The sequence below is a fragment of the Oxyura jamaicensis genome, chromosome 26 (assembly GCF_011077185.1).
Source record: "Oxyura jamaicensis isolate SHBP4307 breed ruddy duck chromosome 26, BPBGC_Ojam_1.0, whole genome shotgun sequence".
Taxonomy (NCBI): Eukaryota; Metazoa; Chordata; class Aves; order Anseriformes; family Anatidae; genus Oxyura; species Oxyura jamaicensis.
Window position 1 is genome coordinate 4,963,501 of NC_048918.1, and position 19,960 is coordinate 4,983,460.

The 19,960-nt window shown below is 51.7% G+C and overlaps 1 protein-coding gene across 9 annotated transcripts in view; it reads right to left on the minus strand.

The window, feature by feature from the left end:
• Positions 1-19,960, minus strand: part of PLXNA2 (plexin A2) — a 153,503-nt gene that overhangs the window by 116,402 nt on the left and 17,141 nt on the right. For all 9 annotated transcript variants that reach the window (XR_004756138.1, XM_035346793.1, XM_035346794.1 and 6 more), the window contains exons 2-3: positions 15,924-17,178; positions 14,957-15,139 (exon numbers count right to left, since the gene is read on the minus strand). Coding sequence is in view for 8 of the 9 variants with exons in the window: in XM_035346793.1 (XP_035202684.1) it covers positions 14,957-15,139; positions 15,924-17,111 (1,371 nt within the window). In the remaining variant the exon portion in view is untranslated. The remainder of the gene's footprint in view (positions 1-14,956; positions 15,140-15,923; positions 17,179-19,960) is intronic.

The following is a 19,960-nucleotide window of genomic DNA, read 5'->3' on the forward strand; positions in this document are numbered from 1 at the left end:
TCAGAGCCTCAGTACTCACTGCTTCCCTTAATTTTTGATGTTCAGACTCCTTCTACTGCCCAACAGCTGCTGCAATCCAAGTCCCTCAGCATCCCAAATGAAACCCAGGTTTGTAAAATACAGGCCCAATTAAATATTCTACCACTGAGCCAGCAATTCGCAAGCTAATTAGCTCACAAGCCTGGTGAGCCCACGGATCAGGACTTGAGCAAACAAGCTGCCACGTTTCACCAAGTTATGAGCCCAGGGCAGGAGCCCAGAGGCAGCAGTGGAAGTGCTGCAGGGCTGGGGGCTGGAGCCCCGGAAAGGCGCAGGCAGGAACAGGACCTGGTACAGAGCCAGTCAGAGTAGCAGAGAAACACAGCTAAGGCAGGGCTGAGAGAAAATCATGCATCGGCAAGGCTCACATCCACCCACGGGACACATCTTAGGCAAGGACAGGGGGCAAAGGCTGTCCCTGCTCAGGGGGAACCAGGCAGAAGCAGGGCAGGAAGGGCAGTGGGAGGCAGCGCGGCCCCAGAACTGAGGGGATGGTACCCAGCCGCATCCCAGCCCAGCAAAGCTCCTCGCTTACAGAGGAGGAAAGGGGAAAAAAATCAGTCAGCCACAAATTATAAATAAAAGAGATGAAAGTTTAGAGCGAAACTAAACAAAGCCCCAGGTGGCCCTCTGCCTGGGGCGCTTCTGCTAATTTTAGTTTCTCCGCTCTTCCCCGAGCTGTTTGGTTCAATGACTGCATGGTTTTAGCACGTTTACTTTGCTCTGAGTGCCTAAAACTTCGAGCATGTGGATGCACCAGCTCGGGTACTGGCGTGAGAGGAAGAGGCAGGGCAGCCCAGCCCTGGTCCCACCAGTAGTGCTGCAAAACCCTCAGGGTCTGGGGCTCCCACCAGTCCCGGGATGTCTCCCGGCTGCTTGCTGGCCGAATTGTTGCACACCTGGGCTCACAGATCTGTGCCCATAGAGGCTGAGGCACGAACCCATAGCCCCTTCCCAGCCACCTTCCCTCGGGGCAGGACCCTCCTGGCCTCGCTCCGTGCTGCAGCGGGGCCAGGGGAGAGGCTTTTTGCAGCCACCACGTTTATTCCACTGATGGAAAAAAAAAAAAAAAAAAAAAAAAAAAAAAAGCAGCAGCCTCGCAGAAGCATCCTATACAGCAGAATGTATTTAAATACCTAATGAAGGAATAAATCTGGGAGAGGGAGACATTTACTGCATACTTATTCACGCAGCGCCTTTGTGCAGGCGGGGGCAGCGGGGGGGGCGCCGGGGCCACGCACTGCACCTGCGCTCCTGGCCGCCAGCCGCTTGGCCGGGGTAATGAATATGGCAGGAGCCTATTAAACGAGGCTCTACCTGTCAGGGAGGATATTGAGCGCTCCCAGCCTCCACATCCATTGCGGAGGCCTGGGCTCGGCTCCGACAAGACGCAGCACCTTATCGACGGGGACCGTCCCTGGGGGGTCACGGCCAACGACAAGCCGGGGAGGGACAGAGACAGATCGAGTCACTTTGCGGCTCCGGGTTGCCTCCGCACCAGACAGCAGGGCTATTTCCACCCCCTCGCCCACCCAGGCAGCGTGCCAGAGGCTGGAACCGGCAGCTTTTCCCATAGCACGGGCAGGGGTGGGGGCCAAGGGCTGCACTGAACGAGCCCCTGACCAGGGCTGAGGGTCCCAGGAGGGCCGTGAAGTCCCGTCTGCAGGGCCCCGCATGTGGCCTTCCTTCAGCCAGGGCTGGCTCCTCTGCCATTTTACTGCAGGCGAACACAGCACAGCCTGCCTTTGTTCTTCGAATCAGGTGAGAATTTGCAGCTCAACGTCAGGTCCAGCTCTCTGCAAGGGGCATGTGTGAGGGGGCAGGAAAACCCCTAGAGGTCTGGGACCACACAGGGCAGCCCCTGCTGCAGCCTGCGCCCCTCTCCAGCCCACCCTGAGCCCGGGCACACGCTGGGACCAGCCCTGCCCTGCCAGTAGCACGGTGCAAAGTAAGAATAAGTCAGTGCAGAGCGCTGGGGAGGCTGCAGGCAGCCAGGAGCTGTGGCTGCCCAGCACATTTTGCAGTACAGGAAGAGCCACAGAGCTCCTCCAGCACACCAGCAAAACACTGCTTCTTTTCTGAATCTGACAAACCCACCTCTGCCTTAGCCACAACACGAACTCAGGGGTTTACTAGAGGGAATAGCAAAGAGAAGCTGCAAAGCTTTCCTACAGGGCAAACAGGGAACAGCGAGCATCTTTGCTGCCTCTTTCTCCATCTCTGGCTTGCATTAAGCCTTTCAACACAGTTTAAGTGAGCAGCCTTTGGTCTCTACTGCCACAGGAGACGGCTCTGAGATGCGTGCCAGGGCCCAGCAAGGCTACAGGGCTGTGCCAGCCTCTCGGGAGCTCTGCCTGCTTGGGATGCAGAAACCCCGCAGCCCATCGAGGCTGAGCCATACCCCATCTGCTGCCTGAGACAACACGGGGCAGGAGCTGCCACCAACCTGCCCTTTAAAAGCCAAACACCTGCAAACAAACAGCATCACGCTGTTTGCCCCACCAGGTGCCATCAGGGCCATCGCTCCACACCAGCCTGTGATGTTTTTGCCCACCCCCAGCTCAGCTCCAGCTTTCACTTGGCTTTCGGCTTCACCTCCCCACCCCCAAATGCAGTCGAAATCATCTGCCCTTTGCCTGCCCTCCTCCCCCGGGGTACAAAAGGTCACATCTGAAATTCAGGGGTCAGAAGGAAGAAATGCAGTGGGGTCAGAGGTGAGAGAAGCAGAGGGGAGGAATTTCACCTCTCCCCAACCATTTGCTTCCCATGAACCAGCAGCAGAGCCCCTGGCAGCGCAGGGGCAGCCAGGGCCAGACCCCTCTCACGGGCAGGGGGCTCAGCGGCGCTGGGATGCTGGGCAAAGCCCTGCCACCAGCTACAGCACAAGATTTTGGCCAGGAGGCTGCAGGCGTCACCTGCAGTGCTTCAGCCTCCCATGCAGGAGCGTTAAAGTCAGCCTAAGTGCCAAACTCCCAAAACAAAGCTACAGCAGAAAGAGCAAGAGGAATTTAAAGCTGTGCTCAACACACGTGGAGTTACGTTCCCAGCATGTGGAGCCAGCACTTGGAGCAAGCAGAGCACATATGCCCTAAACACCAGCTTTTTTTTTTTTTTTTTCTCCTTTAATCTACTTTGTCATGTATACTACCTGCTGGAGATCTCCATTTGCTCTTTCCAGAACTGCTTCTCCTGCTGCCTAAAGCTCCAAGCCAAGCCAGTCACCTCAGGACACCCGGTTGGATCGCTCCCTGCCCAGGGATTTTACACCGGCCTCTGTGCCTGCTGAAGGAGCACCAACATCCCCTACGCACGGCACAAAACCAGCACCCTGAGCATCCTTACTGTCTCATGAGACGCCCTAAGAGCAAGAGGTGAACCTGAACAATGAGGCCCTTTTCTGGAGCATGGGGACCCCAGCAGCGATCTCAGTTTGAGACAAACCACTGCTGTATGCAGGACCCTGAGCAAGCACCAACACACTCAGCGCCAGGAGAGGGGCAGCCCCATTTCTAGGAAAGGTGGAGATTGTATGGGCTGAGAAAGTGCAGCTGCAAATGGGGAATATGCTGCGAGAGCAAAAGACGGCGTTTTCATGTAAATGTTCCTAATAAAAAGAGAGTGAATGAAGAAAGCAACACACACAAACAAGAAATAGTACATTTGTGCTAGAGAAGCAGAAATGATTCTAAAAAGAGAGCTTTATCAACGTTTTCCAGAAGGCATTGGCTGTTCTTTAATGCTCCTCGAGGAATAGCACATTGATCCTGCTGAACCTGGGCTGCTCGGTGCCTCTGATCACAGGTTTCTCGGCAATCACGGCCGCCATGCAGCACACTTGAAAAACATTAAGCTTGTTTGTTTTCTCAAGCAAATATCGAGCCACTGGTCTCATGCCCCATAACTGGCATTTTGTGCTGTTTGCTGCGTATCTGCACAGTTTCTGCATATGTCCCTTTTGCACTGCCATCCAGGCTCTGAACTGTACTGGTGTCAGCCTCACACCAGTCAAACCCCAGCAGCTGAGCAGGGTTCCCCCTTCTTTATGTTTGATTTTGGCTAACTTTGCATCCCACAGGGCCCGAACAGTCCCCAGGTCCCATACAGTCACTGCCTGTGAAGGATGCTGAGATGCAGGCAGCAGGAGGGACCCTCCTGGAAACTTTCGCAGCAGATATCTGAGACCAGGCGCAGCGGCAGCAGACATTTCTTCATGGGCAGAGCCGGGGAAGGAAGAGAAAACACAAAGTGAAACCCGAAATGCAAAACCTATGCCGAACTCTGCACTCATGAGTGAGGCAGGCAGGACAACCCGCTTCCAGCTTTGCAAACCTCTCCTGCTTCCCTTGGCTTCTGCTCCCTCTCGCAGGAGCACTCCCAGTCCTCGTTAATCTATTGGCACACAGAGAGTTTGATTGCTGCCTCTCAGCTACCAATATCGAACTCTTTGCCGTTATTAGTTACGTGGATGCCTTCCTCTCTGATAGTGCTGCAATCATTTAAGCCCCACAGCTTTTCTAAAGGTCAGTGCTCCCTCTTGCAGGGACAGGTAAATCCAGTTTGAACTGCTGAAAGTAAGTCCAAAGTTAAGTCCTCGGCGTTTATAGGCTGCAATTCCCCAGTCCTGTTCCTGAACAGCTTCCCAAAGTGAGAAAAGGAGCCAGGCATTAGAGCTGGTAGCCCTGGAATATCAAGGGCAAATATTAGCTGTGCCCCGTTCAGTGGGATGCATTTTGTACTGCAAAATAGCACACAAAACTATTTATCCTGAGCGAAGCTCAGTATTTATCTTTTCTTTCCACTTAGGATTACAAAGCAATTTTCAAACAAACTCCCTGGGAAGTTAGAGAGCAGTGTTATCCCTTTCCCCCTGGGAAAACCACAGGCAGAGCAGCCTGCCCCAGTCTTTCAAACTCCTCACTCTCTCCAACTCTACCTGTCCCTCAACCCATATCTTCCAGATTATTCTAATTATTTATTTCTCAAGAATAAGACAAAATTCCCAGCATGAAAGGCTCTGCACAAAGAAAGCACAAAAAGAAAACTGGAGAAATGCGAAAAGACATTTGGCTTATCCCATCCCATGCATTTACAGACTATCCCAGAGGCTTTTGCCTGTTCTTAAAGCACGAGGAAAAAACCTCCCCAGCATCCTGAGGAAAACATCCTTGTGTCAGAACGCTCCTCATCGCTGTGACATCCAACCTCCTGGGCAGCACAGGAAGCAAAACTCCTTGTTCAGAAGCAAAAGAACGACAATGAAATATGAAGGAACTGTAAGCTAAGAGCACCTGCTGCTGTCCCCCTGTCCCAGCCTGACCAAAGCGCAGCTGGGCATGTGCCAGGCTCAAAAACCAACTTGGATGGCGCTGTAGGAGGTTGGAAGAGGACGGCACCCCCAGGACAGGAGGGATTTGCAGCCCAGCAGTCTGGGAGACCTGTGGATCAGCCCCGCTCCCTTCGCTTCAAAGCTCTGCAGAATGATTTAGCCCAAATGTCCTCAAGAAGTGCAACTGGTCTGCTAGTAAATGAAAGGAGAAGGCGGTGTGAAATGTGTTCATTTGATTCGTGTCAGTATGGAACAACGCTAGGGCCGCATGATGAAATATAACCTTCTATCTCAGAAAAACAGAGTGATTAGTGTACATAGTTCTGGTATCATGCAAAGGAAGGGTCCGGCAATTTGTGTAAATAGAGGGTTTGAAGGGCAAACATTGAGACTCTAGTCTGGGAGATAAGAGGACCAAGGAGTTTTTAGGAAACTGCTGACTTTTGCAGTTTCGCTGCCCAAGCCTCTGATATCCGGCAAAGAGATCCACCAAATAAGGAGAAAGGGGGAGTTGAAGGACAACCGAAGGACAAAGCCTGGGAGGAAGACTACGAGCCTTCAGCACAAGAGACCCCCAGAAACACCACCAGAGACTCGTACGCATGCGTCCGGAGAGAGTTTGGATTCTGGGAACAAATTATAATAACCCTGCCTTTTCTAGGAATCATGATTAATATGTATTAGTCTAGGAGCATAAAAAACAGCCACCTGATGTAAGAGGTGTGCGTCTTGGTGGAGCAGAGACTCCTGGTGCACCCAGCGCTGTTTGCTTGCCTCTATTCGCTTAATAAATTACAAACTTTATTTGAAATCCTATTTGGGACTCAATTTTTACCACAGTGGGAGGAGGAAACTCTTTATTCTGATTGCCATTTACTAATTTAAGCCTACAAGACCAGGATAACCCCTTCTCCCCTACGTGCCCACTTGCATTTGCAACACAAAGTCTCTCAGAGTGCGAAGCTTCAAGAGCATCAGGCAGAATGCATCAAAGAGGCTCGAGAGCTGAAAGCAGGCAAAAGGATGCTCTGTTTTCCCACTAATAAGCCACTGGCTGCAGGATGACTAGCAAAAGCAAACACCACATTAGTCAGCCAAATGTTAACTCAGAGCTGGGAGGGAGCAGGCTGCGAGCACTCCCAGCCGCTCAGGAAGGTAAGCGCTCCCAGCTGGAGGCACCGCGGTGTTTATTTGAAAGACCTTGTTTTACCCGAGTGTCTCTTCCTCACCCTTTCTTCTTTACTTTGAGCAGCTCAAGGGACTGGCTCTTGTTCTTCCCACTGCTGCGGATCTCGGGATTGACATCCTCTCCAAGCAGCAAATGCAAATCGCTCCTTAACTTAGTGGCAATGACCAACTTAACAGGCCTACTGCTTTTAATGAGCTGATGAGGGGGAGGAGGAGGCTGAGGTAAGGTGAACAATTACCTCCTACAGTCATTGCAGCACTCGGTGCTGCCTGACTCCCTGCTTTATAGGATGCTCAGGCTGCTTTGCGTAAGGCCTGCAGGCAGGTTTATGAGATTAAAGCCCAGCACACAATAAATAATTTAGCAGCTTACCACAAAAAAATATATATATAAAAATAAAAAATCCCACCCTGTATAATAACGAGGCTGTATGATATGTACATTCATTTTAAACGCACACCACTTTCATCTACATGCATCTATTCGATGCACACACATGTACCCAGCTGGGAAGGAGCAGCCAGCAGAAGGCGGCGGGGGCCCTGGCGAAGGCGCGTGCAGGGACAAATTCTGATGAAGCCACTTACTAATTATTCCAGGCCTGCCCAGGCTACTTCTGCTGTCTGCAGCTTCCTGTTTGCATGCGTGTGTCAGAGAATCTTAAATCCCTGCTCAGCCAATTATTCCTCCACCATCCTCCCTTGATGATGGGACAGAGGGGGCTCGTTCCAGCTGCCCCAGCTCAGCGCTGCCCTTGCAGGGAGCACGGCACAACCAGAGCACAGGTCCTTTCGGTGTCCTTGGGGCCCACCAAAACCCAGGTTGGACACAGGCATGTGACAAACTGCTGCTACTGCCGCTGCACGGGGCTGTAAATCGCAACGTGCAAATTCAGATTGTAGAGCAGAAAGCTGCAAGCTTGAGTTATGTATTCAATGTCAGATCAGATCACTGAAACTAGTGGCTGAAGTGAGAAGAACAGCACAAACACTTGCACCTCACAGTGCCACGTTCCTCTTCCCCAGCCATGAGATGTGGCTCCCTTCCTGCATAATTAGCATCACTGGAGGCTTCTTTGGGACACACCTGATGAAGAAGGAGACATCACAACACAATCTTCTGGCCCTCAAGCAGCACTCACATTTAGACGTGCATTTTGTCACCCTTTGTGCCCTCTCTTTGCTGCGCTCTCAGAGCCTCCAGCAGCACAGGGTGGTTTCATCTCCCTCTTTATTGCTCGGGCTGGGCTGCCTACAAAGAGCTCCCTGAAGACCTGAGAAATGTAGGCATCTGCCTTTCCGTGCGTCCCCGCAGCAATGAAAAGGCAGTAATAAAAGGAGGAGGAGGTGGGGAGACTATGCATCACGCCGGGCGTAATGGACTCATGCTAATGCAGAGACCGGCCACATCCAATCCACACCTGCCTGGCACACCCATAAATAGCGGGCAGGCATTCAAGTGATGGATTTGCCTTCGCAAGCCTTGCAATATTTTACAGCCTCACTAACGCTGTCGTTGCTCTGGCCAGCAGCAGAAAGCAATGGCAACAACAATGGGCAGTAATCTTCAGTGTGCAACTGAAAAACATATCAGAAGAGGAGTGTGTCAGGGGAACAAGGGGAAGCCTACCTGCAGGCCCAGTCACAGGCCATGGCAATGCCACCTCCATGTGGCATTTTGCTCCGTCACTGTCCTCAAAGCCCAGCCCTTGTGCAGCAGAGCAGGGGCTGAGAGCAGCCACGGGGGCTCTGCCTGCAGCCTCCCCCTCTCCTGCTGTGTTTGTGTTTTCCACATTCGTTCCTGTTGCCCCAAGGAGGTCTTTATAGAGGCAACACAGCACGGTCTTCTCACAGCATTTCTTGCCACATGGGGATTTAAGAACTTACAAATGGACCAGAACTCATGTTATTTTGACCCCAGTGAGGATTGTAAAAGCCTGCAGAAAAACTTATACCCTAAGGAAAGCACGAGCTTCTTGACTCACAAATGGAAAGGCAGAAGTCCAGCCCTGCCAAGAAAACATCCAGAACACAGCAAGTTCTTCAGATTCACACCCAGAGGAAAGCAACGAACAGTCAGAAAAAGTGCCATGAATTCACAAAGTCGTTTGGTATTTCCTGATGTTTTTCACTAAGATGACTCCAACAAGAAATGCATTATTGAAATGCAGAAAAATGTAGCTCTGCCTCCAGCACGAACTGGAGGAAAAGTAACTTCTGCCTCACCTCATCCTCATGAAGGAGGTAACACCCCTTCTTACGAAAGGTGTGGGGATTAAACATCTTCTAAACACGTTAAAACAAAACAACAACAACAACAAAAAAACCATGCACAAGTGCAAGAACCAACTTCGTGGGCATGGCTACAAGAGCTTGTCCTGCACTTGTGCTGCTCAGGACAATTAATAAGAGCATCTGAAGAAAGGGCCAGGACCAAACCCCAGAGATGCAGAACCTACACCAGGAGCTCTTCATGAGAAAACAGCATTTGCAGCTCCTGGCCTTTGAGGCTCTGGTGAGCCTTCACAGGCGAGCTGCTTTCAGCCTCTACTAGCTCCACTTTGTTTGGAGATGAATAAAACATAATTGCTGCACTCCAGATTTTAAGCTGATTTTTCAAGGTGCCTGAACCTGAGTAAGAACCAGGGTCGTCATCACCTGAGCCAGGAAACGGATGAAAGCAGACTCCGAGCCCACCTGGCTTGATTTCACATAGCATGTCCTGCCCCTTAGCTCTCCAGCAGCTATAAAGTACATCTCAAAATCTCTTTTTTTTTTTTTTTTTCTTCAAATTTTACTCTGCCAGGCAACAGATAACAGAAGGAGGGAAGCAGTAGTGGGAGAAGAGAGGACCAATTTCATGTCTTTAAGGGGCCGCAGGGACATTCCTGAACTGTTCCATCAAAACTGCAGTCCAAAGGGACTTCTTATATTTCCTTGCACAACTTCCACTAATAAAGTAAGGCTCCAGCTTCTGGCTACTAAAAATTCTGGGCATTTTGGAGGCACTGAGCAGGTGCCTGTTTGCAGGACCATGCTCTGAGACCCCCTTTCACATGAAGGGGAATTCCTGTCTGAGGCTGGGGTACCTTCTCCCACTGCACCACAGCAAGTAACAAGCAAATATTGCCAAATGCCCCTTATTTCACATCCAAGGGCAAGAAACAGAGCCTTGTTTCTCAGATCTTTCAATTAGAAAGCTTCATCAAGAATCACCTGCTGCCTCCCACCTCTGCTGGGACACAGAGGTCCGCGTCCTCGTGACGGACGGATCACCGAGCTGCAGCCGACAGCCAGCACTGGGAAACTCCTCGGGAAGGAGGCTGTAAGCGGACGACTTTCATCTGCTTAATAACAGCCTGATGTCCTCTTGGCTTCTCTACATACTGATGCAACTGACTTTTTTCCTAAAGTGCTCCAAGAATGTGCGTGGAGGAGATAATTAAGGATAAATTAAAAGGATGGGATAACTATCCGTAAAATGAAGTCAGATAAGGACAGGTCTGGACATATATTTCATTGTGAAACATCTATTTTATTCCCACTAATGGAACAAATTAAATCATCCAAGCTGAATAAAACCATCGAATACCAAGACATATCAATACACTCAGAAGTTCGCCTTTCCCCTGCCTGTGTCAGCCCATCAGTTATCACCGTCCCCTGCAACGACGGGGGGTTCACTGAAAGCAAGGACAGACAGCACGACGCACCGTGCATTGGGCATTCAGAAGGTGGCAAGATCCCGTTTCCAAACGTGAAAACTGGGCACAGCACTACGTATTTTTCTGTAACACTTTTCCTGCTGACAGATCCCAACCAGCTCCTCTCAGGTGACCTTGCACGCCAGAATTGATTCAAGCCATAGACGAGAGTAACTGGGACAGTGTGCTACAGTAACGTAGGACAGTGACTGACCCCATTTGTCCAGGAGGATCAGGCACAAATTGAGATGCAAACACCATCCCCTTCACCTCCTGGCACCTGGAACAACCAACCCCCGTTCCTGAGTTCTTGTCTGTAACAACAAGGACACTGAAGACAGCCAACGCAGAGCACTTGGCTTTGTAGAAGCAATCTCTGGACACAGAGAGCAGCCTTTGAGCCTGCCCTGTATAGCTGGAACTCAGGCACTGCTGGAAGCATGTCCCAGACCTCCCAAGGCACAGCGAGGCTCCGAGCCACTGCAGGAACTGAGATTTGTCCAGAGCAGGCATAAACAGCATGACGGCAAAATAATACTTGGACTGTGCACTGTCAGACATAGAAGAGACATTTATTTATTCTTGATCACAAACAATGTCCTCCATTGACAAGCTGAATGAAGGGCACTTCACTGATTTATTAGATCTAATAAGAAACACACCTCTTGGGATGAAATACAAGATTGATTTTTACTGGTGAGCCATGCTGCCAACCAGCCACTGTGCTCAGCCTGCTGAGATGAAACCGGGCACGCACAGGGATAGAGTTGAAACAGCACTGGGTACGAGAAATAAACGGAAAGATTTGCACAAGGCAGCTAAAACAAGAATAATACTTGCAATAGCAGCCCTTCAGGCCTGACAACTGAGGCTTACTCTTTCCTTCCCGCAGTCCTGCTCTCTCCCACTAAGCTTTTGCGCCCAAAGAGAAAAGCAGCAGACTCCTAGGAAGTTTACGAGTGACTCCAGTGTAGTTCTCAGGAAACCTCAGGGTTTGACCCTTCCCATTCATCTGCCTTTCAGATGAGCCCCTCTAAATATAGCAAGTATAATTTTCATATCAGTCTCAGCATCTACCAGGCAAACCACATTAGCTGAGTTCTGTGGATGCCGTTTCCATCAGGAAAAAGACAATTAACGCAGCAGTGCTTAGCTTGAGGCCCTATTAATAGCAGTCCTAATTATATGGCTGCAAATTTAATTCATAGCAATGATTAGTGTCAAAATCAAAGGCATCACACATCAATATTGATGGAATTGTATAAAGCCCATAAACAGAGCAAGCAAGCCGACACATCTCCCCCCAGCAGTTAGTTGCTGTTAACTGTTGCATTAATGTCTCTTCTAATTTTGCTCGATGAAAATTGCTTTATTGCAGGAAGCCACAATTCTGAGCAGTTACATCTCTAATATGATCCCATTACCCACTTTGCTACCCCAGCCACAAAGCCGAGCTCTTTGCAGGAGAGCCAGAGCACAAAGCTGCGGAGAGAGCAGGACCCCGTGTACCGTGCTTTATCCAGAAGGTCACAGCCTCATCAGCACATTTGCTCTTCACCCATTTAGAGAAAACTGCTGAGGGTTGGTAGTTCTCAAAACCAGGCTGCCAGGGAGCCAGGCTGCCCAGTCATCTCCTGTGCCATGGCGCCTCGTGCACAGGGTGCAGCCCCAGGAGTGATCCTGCAGCACGTGCCCCTTGGGTGGCCACAGGCACTGAGCACCCCCTGCCCAAGGCAAATGCCATGGCAGGCTGTCAGGCTGGATGAGCCAGTTTTATGTGAGCAACTTTCTCCGCAGGCACAGGGTTTGAATGGCGAATGGATCTATTGACTCTTTCTTTTCCCTTCAGCAAGGACAGGGCAGAGAGGTGCACACGCTATTGCACCGGCTGCGCAAGGTGGCTGAGAGAGACACAAAACAGGTCCCAACCCCTGCTGGGGCTGGAGAAGGGCACTTCAAACAGACCCCACGAAACAGAGAAAGGGGTAGGGCTGGGAAAAAACAGGGGCCTTGCAGACCTTCAGCATCCAGCTCCTTCAGGGCAGGGGCTGCAGCGGCAGCTGCCCCCCAGGGGGATGTGGCAGGTGAGTGGGTAACGAGAAGGACAGCAGTGAGATAACGCGGCGTTTTCGGCAATGAACTCTCACGGGGGAAGTAGAGACAAATGTAAGAGATTTCAGAGCCGGCTCCCTGACTTCTTTCCTGCAGCTACACAAAAGTCTCTTCTTTGAAATCCCAGCCTGAGCCACCAGCTCACTTCCAAAGAAAATCAACAACTGCGGGAGAGGGAATAGGCATGACGCAGCTCTCAGACATCGCTGTGTAGGTAGATGTGCAGGGTGGTGAGACGGAGGAGAGGTGTTTATCTGTAAATCTCTGGCACTTACAGAAGTATGCACATTTTTACTGTCCTCATTTCACATATGGAGAAGGAGAGACAGAAACGTTTACAGCCCTGAGCATCCCGCGCCCTCGTGGACATGTCTGGCAGTGGAGCACGCACGGATCCGGGGACCACCAGGGCAACGAATGCCCCAGGAGCCCCACAGCTCACAGCAAAGCTGCTCCCCCTGCTTCACATGGCCTCTTAGGCCACAGAAAAGATGCCAAAAGGGAACAGATTTACTGAAAGCGTGGACAGGACCAGAAGACAGAGAGCATTCCCAGCCCCATGCAGCACAGGACAGGGCAGTGATACGGGTAACAGGAGGCACGGGGCTGAGCAGCAGCGCACTGTGCTGATGCATGTTGAGAAGGTGCTTGGCAGATGCCACCAAAGGCTGACTGTAGCAAACGCCTGGAACAGACTCGCTGGAGACATGAACCAATTTGCTCAGCACCTGTTCACCACCGGCTCCAACAGCAGGTAAAGCCTGGACCATTCCCCACATCCCTCCTCCCCCAGCCCCTTCCTGCCCAAAGCAGTGAAGTGGATGGGCATAAATAGATTAACTTCGCATCAGAAAGGTAGGTGTTTAAATGGGTCTTCAATGTAGACTAGCACAAGGAATTAAACCCTGCTGGAGAGAACACTTCTTCTGTAATCCTACATAATTAATGCAACGCTACGGTAAATACCTAGTGTGCAGGCACAAGCTGTTTGCTCTAACTGCCTCTAAATGAGGCACCTCCCCGACTCCCCCCAAAACACTGAACAGCAAGTACCATGGCAGCCTGCACAGCTTGGTAGCATACGTATCTGCAATATGCTGAGGGTGCTTCTTCCATCCCCTCGGCCAGGAGAACCCGGCGCTCCCTGTGTGGCTGCGCAGGGGCTGGGGGGCTCTGCTTGTGCCCCTTCTCCCCCACGTTCAGCATTGCCCCGGTGCAGCTGAGGGGCACCAGGGAGGCACCTAATTTACTACTGCTCAGCACTTGTAAAGTGCCGAATGAATATTAATGAACTGATGTAATTAAAATGATGCAGACATTCAAGTGTAGTATCTGCCCGTCCTTGTATCTTCCTGGATAGATGAGGAAGAAATTCCCTGCTGCTTAAGGACACAAAAAATTAACAACCTGCTGTTGATTACATTTGTTAACTCTTTCCATGGCATGGGGGAGCAGGGTCTGCATTTAGCAGCACCAAGTGCTGTCTTTTACTTGTTAGTGCAATTTGAAGGATCTCAGCTTTCCAGAGCAACATCTCTGAGGCTGGCTTTGCTGGGGCTGGACACAGTGCCTATACACACCTGGCTTCCAGCTGCAGCTGTGATAGAAGCACACCAATGGGGCTCCTCTCCAGCAGCTGGTCCCAGTTCCATGTTCCCAAGGCCATTTTCACACTCAGTTGCAATATAGGACTTCCAAGGACCACACTCAACAGATGGGTGATTGACCAGACCAGCCTTTGTAGCCCACTTACTGAGGACCAGTTTGGAGGAAATAGAGGGGGAAAAACCCCAATTCAACTCCAGAACCTTAAAACCCACTCAGCAGTCCCCCAGCTCCTGCTGTTGGGAGAAGAAAACAGTGTGGAGACTTTCTTAGCCCTGGGCATCTAGCCCCAGCTTTTGTGATGCAAAGGGTGAGGAATTTTATCTTCCAGGCTGGATCAGTCACCCAGCTGTCTGGGGGAAGAGGGCGGCACAGAGCAGGAGGACTTTGCCCTGCGGCTTGGTTTCCAAGTGCAGCCAAGTTAACCCATTCCATGGCCAAAAATCTGCCACCATCAGCACTATTGCCATCGCCAAAGCAAACCCCAAAAGCTCTCATGCTCAGTTTTCTACACAAAATGCAGAAGGATTGCTGTGAAACAACTCAAAACTACTGCAGGATTTCCATTGGAGTGTCACAAAAAGGGAAACATCTGAGACCTCTGGATGTGGTTCACTGAGGTTTGCTCTCTTGGCTGCACTCCACAAACTGAGCCAGCTCCTCACTTCCCTCTGCCTGGCCCAGCCCGTTATCACCCTGGTAATTTCTGCAACAGCCCCACCAATACACACCACAGTTCTCTGCTGCTGAAGGAAGGTGGTGGTGTGAGCACAGCAAGGGGCTGCTCCCAGCCCGACAGCAGGGATGCTCTGGAGCATCCTCATTATTTTGTGCCCTGACCCAAGCCCTCTTATTTTTGCTCCCTCCTAGCTCCCAGTTTCACACTGGGAAATACTGATAAGATACAGCCACAGGTATCACAGATTCCCAATAGCAAAGAAAAACGGATCCTGGCTCTCCAAAGCCACAGAAATAACCTTACCTTCTTCAGCTTGCCATTTTTAGTCCCCACAAACACCACGCTGTAGCCGTTGTAGACGTATGAAGCAACAGAAGTCATCCGGTCCCGGCTGGAGGTAAAGAGCGTCACCCCGTCCACTGGCACCGAGCCGCCCAGGGGCTGGTTGATGTCGAGCCCACAGAAATTGTCATCGATCGGAACAGGCTGGAAAGAGAAGATTTGAGGCAGCTGTGAGCAAAACTCAGGGCACGGAGCAGCCCTGGGCAGCCAGGACCCCAGAGATGGGAGCAGGCAGGGGGGAGAGTGGGGCCATGGGGCATTTCCCCCTCTCCCAGCCAGCAGCAGGGAGTGCAGCCCCCCAGCAGATCCCCGAGGGGTCTCAGCGGTCTCTCCCAAGGGACGTTCAGCAACTGCCAAGGGCTCTGACACATTCAGCTGCAGCTGCGATGGGACAACTCTCCCCTGCGCAAGCCAGCGTTTTCCTTTCCTTCTTTCATTTCATTTAACCTACGCGTTTATCTCCTCCCAGCAGCCAAACTTAATATGCTTGGCAAAAGAAGGCCCCAGGGATTCTCAAGTCAGCCCTAGAACAATCTGCATGTGATCAAGATTAAAGAAATCAGCTGAAGGAAACCACAAAAGATGCCACTGTCATTTGTATTTACCTTGTTGGTTTGCTGATACCACCGCCCTGCTGCGGGAAGGGTGAGAGCCTTCCTCTGGCTCCCAGCGCCCGAGGCAGGGAACAGCAAACCCTTCCGACTAGTGGCACACCTTTATTTGTCTGCCTCAGTGCTATCCTTCCTTTCACTGTCATCACTGACTGCCTGATAACAATAGGGATTAAAAAGGAAAAGGACTGCTACATCTATCCTATGTTTGGGGAAACTGAGGCATGGAAATATTAATCCTATCTTGCAACCCGTATACCACAGGGCCCTGTATTAATACCGAAGGCTACAAGAGTCAACTGCAAGGGCATCCTTACCGCTTTGGTGCACTGGACGTCCTTCCCCAGCAGCCAGTTGAGCTCCAGGTTGCCTTCCCCCTGGTAGCAGGACTGCAGGCGGTCCTTGATCTGGGCATTGATGGTGCGGATGGGGAAGACGCAGAGTGCGGAGTCGTCCGGTGGCTGATGGTACTGCTTCTGCCCCTTGGAGAAAATGGCAAAGAGGACATCCTCCTGGGCCGTGATGTTGAGGGACCTGGCCAACACTTCTCCTGGCTTCGAAAGGTAGGCTGCCTGCAGGAGGCGGTACTCCGTGTCCCCCTTGACGCAGCCGAAGGGCAGGGAGACGTAGGAGTGGAATTTGGGGTCGTCCTTGCAGAGACGGACGATGCGAGACGTGTAAAAGAGGTCACTGGCAGAGTTGATGGAGACACCCTCTGGGGTCTCTGGCTGGACAGTCAAAAAATACACAAAATTGCCACTGGCAAAGCCATAGATATAGAAGATGTCAAAGTGCGACACAAGGGCCAAGGTATCTGAGGGGATTTTAATGAGGGATGAGACAAAGTCACTGTGGAGCTCATAATCCAACATCGCTGAAGACTCCGGGTCCCGGGGAAGTTTACGGCTGGAAAGGGTCGGGAAATAATCCTGCTTCCCATCCACCGCCGTGCCGATGAAGAGCTTCCCATCCTCGCCCTCCGAGCGCACGATCACGCCGTACATCGTGCCCGTCTTGTTGACGCTGGAGAGGTAGTGCTCCTTCTTGTGCGAGGGCTCCACCAGGATGAAGAGGTCGTCCAGGCGCAGCAGCTTGCAGACCCCCTGGTAGAGGCTGCCGCACGCCAGCAGCCGGTTCTCAGAGTAGTCGATGATCAGCAGCTTGTTGACGTTGTTGGTGAGCGTCAGGATCTCGCTGCATGGCTGCACGATGAGGGGCGGGTAGCAGGATTTATTGTCCTCCTCGGGGCCGGTTTTGTGAGCCACCAAAATGGTCAGGTTACCCGACAGCTTGTAAACCCTGTTGATAGCTCCCACGTAAACGGCTCCGGTACCTTGGTGCACAGTCAGGTGGTTGAAAGTCCAGTCCCGGTTCTCCGAGTGGAAAGTGCTGAACAAGGCGCTGCTGGACACGTTTCGGGACAGCGATGCCAGGAAGAGACAGAGCAAAGCCACCGACCAGCCATCGGAGTCCGGTACCCGAGGCCAGTTCTTCCTCTGATCCATCCTGGGAAAGGCAAAGCTCGTGTTCCCCGTGCGTGTCCTGTGCCCCAGCAACGTCCCTCACATGGTTCTAGGGGAGAGAAGAAAACCAGACATAGCAAAGGATTAGACCCAGTGTGCCTGCAGATAAAATTCAAAGGAGGCTTTCTAATTACACAGTCCTTGAGATAAAGTGAGGACATCTCTAAGCCCAACAAGAATTACTCCTTACTTATTGGTAAACAGTTCAGGCTTGATGTTTTGCCACTTGGTTCAGGCTCTGTGTGCTAATTTGTGACATGGCTGAGCTGTTCATAATGTGCTCTGCTCAGCCATGGGAGGGGATAAGCAGCTTCAGCCCAAGACAAAGCCCGCAGTTCACACACCCAACCATCAATCTGCAATCTTGGCTAAAAGGATATCTCCTGCAGGGTTTGTTGTTGGAAGCAGTAGAGGAAATAAGAGGTGTTTTCTACCTTTAAATCCTCTATGACTTAATTTGAAAACCTGCGAAAGAAATCTCATGCAGGCAAGTGCCATGAGCACACACACATCAAAGCCATCAGGAACTCCTCTCCACCACTCCCCCAAGCCAGCAGTACCTGCGCAGGTGCTTTTCAGGCAGCAGCATTTCTCAGCCTTTACAAGGAAGGCACTTTGCTGCCGAAAAGCAGCTGATTTGGGGTGGAGGCACACAGCAGGTAGATGAGATGCAAATGCAGCCAGCAGCACCGTGTGCAGGGGAGAAACTACCAGTTAGGGAAGCTCAGACAAGTTTTCTGCTCTAACAAAACTTCCAGGTGATCATGAAAACCTATGCAAAGCAGCTTGGACAGTGTCCCAGAGAGACATGCCAAGCAAACCGTCCGTGTGCCCTTCCTAATAGCTCCATGGATAACCATCAGAAGGGTTTCCTCTGCATGACATGGCCATTTGGGTAAGAATGTGAGGACAAGGCGAAGGAATAAAACTTGAGCTGGATAACTCTGCCCACAATCTCTGTGGCAAAGAGGCATGGAAGACATTATTATTATTATTTAATGGAAAGTGTCAATTTGGGGAAAACATTTTATATGGTCCTTAAATTCCCTCCCACCACCAGCCACCCAAAATTATCACAGAGAGCAACTCAGCAGTACAAGATATGGTCTTGGGCAGAGGTAAAGACCGTGGGGTGAATCGTAAGAGGTAATAACTTAAGGATGCTTTAGAGCTCTTGCTGCCACAAGGAGACTACTCCGACATTTAAAGCAAGCGCTCCATCATGTTGAAAATGGCTCATCCCCTTCTGTCCGTTCCGGTCACTCAGGGAAGGGCACACACCCAAGCGTTACCCCAGCATCACCCTTAATGAAGGAGGACGGGGTCAGCAGAGCTCTGCTCTCCTTTAGCTGTGATGCCCAGCCCCAGCCCGGAGCCGTCGGCACCTTGGACCTTTCCCCACCACCACCACACAGCCACGGGTGCTGGGAGGGTGCCGGAGCCCACTGGCCCCTGCCCCTTCCTGCCTGCCCGACAGCCGGCAGGCCGAGGCAGGACTCACGAGCCTGGAATTTCCTTAGGAAATGAGCACCGGCCTCAGCTGCAAGAGGCATGTTTACAGCAAGCTTCTCGTCCGCCCTTCTGGGCAGCGCGCACACGGGGACACTATAGCTGCTGAGCAGGACATTCGGAACCCTTCTGCCTGCTCTGCTCGGCATTTAGCACCTCCACCGAGAGAGCAAACTCTGCTAACAACAGGCATCAGAGCCCATGCAAACTATGCGTTTCTGTGTCTGTCTCTTGCAAGGAGGATCTGGCATGGACCGTCCCACGCTTGGTTCCCGGCTCAGCCACACACTGCCTGCACCTCCCTGGGCTCCTCCAAACCTGCTGGAAGCACTGCCAGCTGAGCACCATGAAACACAGCAAGGACACAGCTGGCAGAGCTGCTCAGTACTCATTGCAGGTGGGCACCACACATCAGCCCCCAGAACATTCCTGCACAGGGGTTGGGGACCTCTCCTGGCAGCAGGAGTGTGCCTGGCAGTCACTGGCTTGCAGCTCCCCTGGGTACCATCTCCAAACCTGCTGCTGACCCTGACTTGGGCTCCCAGCTCAGCCTCAGCCTTGCTCATCACCACAGATGCATTCAACAACCTGGACTCGGAAAACTATCACAAAGTTCTCCTTTATCCCAGATTTTGAACTCCTTACATGCACCAGGATGGATGATCTTGGGATCTATCTCATCTTCTTTCAGGGACAGACACTCTCCACTACCGCACAGCACCACAGGGTCACACCAGCCCTGGGACGATGCAGAGGATGCACCACCTTCCCTCTTGCCCTCCTCTGTGGCTCTGCAAGCCAGGGGGAAGCTTGTATGGGGATGTACGTGATTTAAACCACAGCAAAACCTTAGAAAACAGGGATCGCATCTCCCTCACTCGCACCCCTCCTGGCATCAGTCCTCATTGCCTGCCCTCACCCGCCTGGCGCCACACACAGGAGGCTGCTCCCTCACGCGCCCCACGCGCAGCTCTCGGGGCTGTCGGCAGACTCCGCTTTGATTGATGCTGATCTCGGTTTTGGTATTTAAAATAATTCACGCTGCTGAAAACCGACACGTAGCTCATAAGTGAGTGTCACTGAATGGCCGCTCTTTAGGCTTGTTAACGCCGGGAGCTGGAGACGGGTGTTTCTGAAAGGTGACAAAGGAGCTCTGTCCCCGCGCTGCACGTTTCAGTGTCACTGACAAGACAGGGGAAGGAGCACGATAATGGGTTTCTCATTCTGCTCAGGGATACATTTCCCCAGCTGCTTGCTTCTTATTTCCAGCTTCTTGATTTCTACCTCTGGCTGACGCAGTTTCTGCCCCTGCCAGCTCCCAC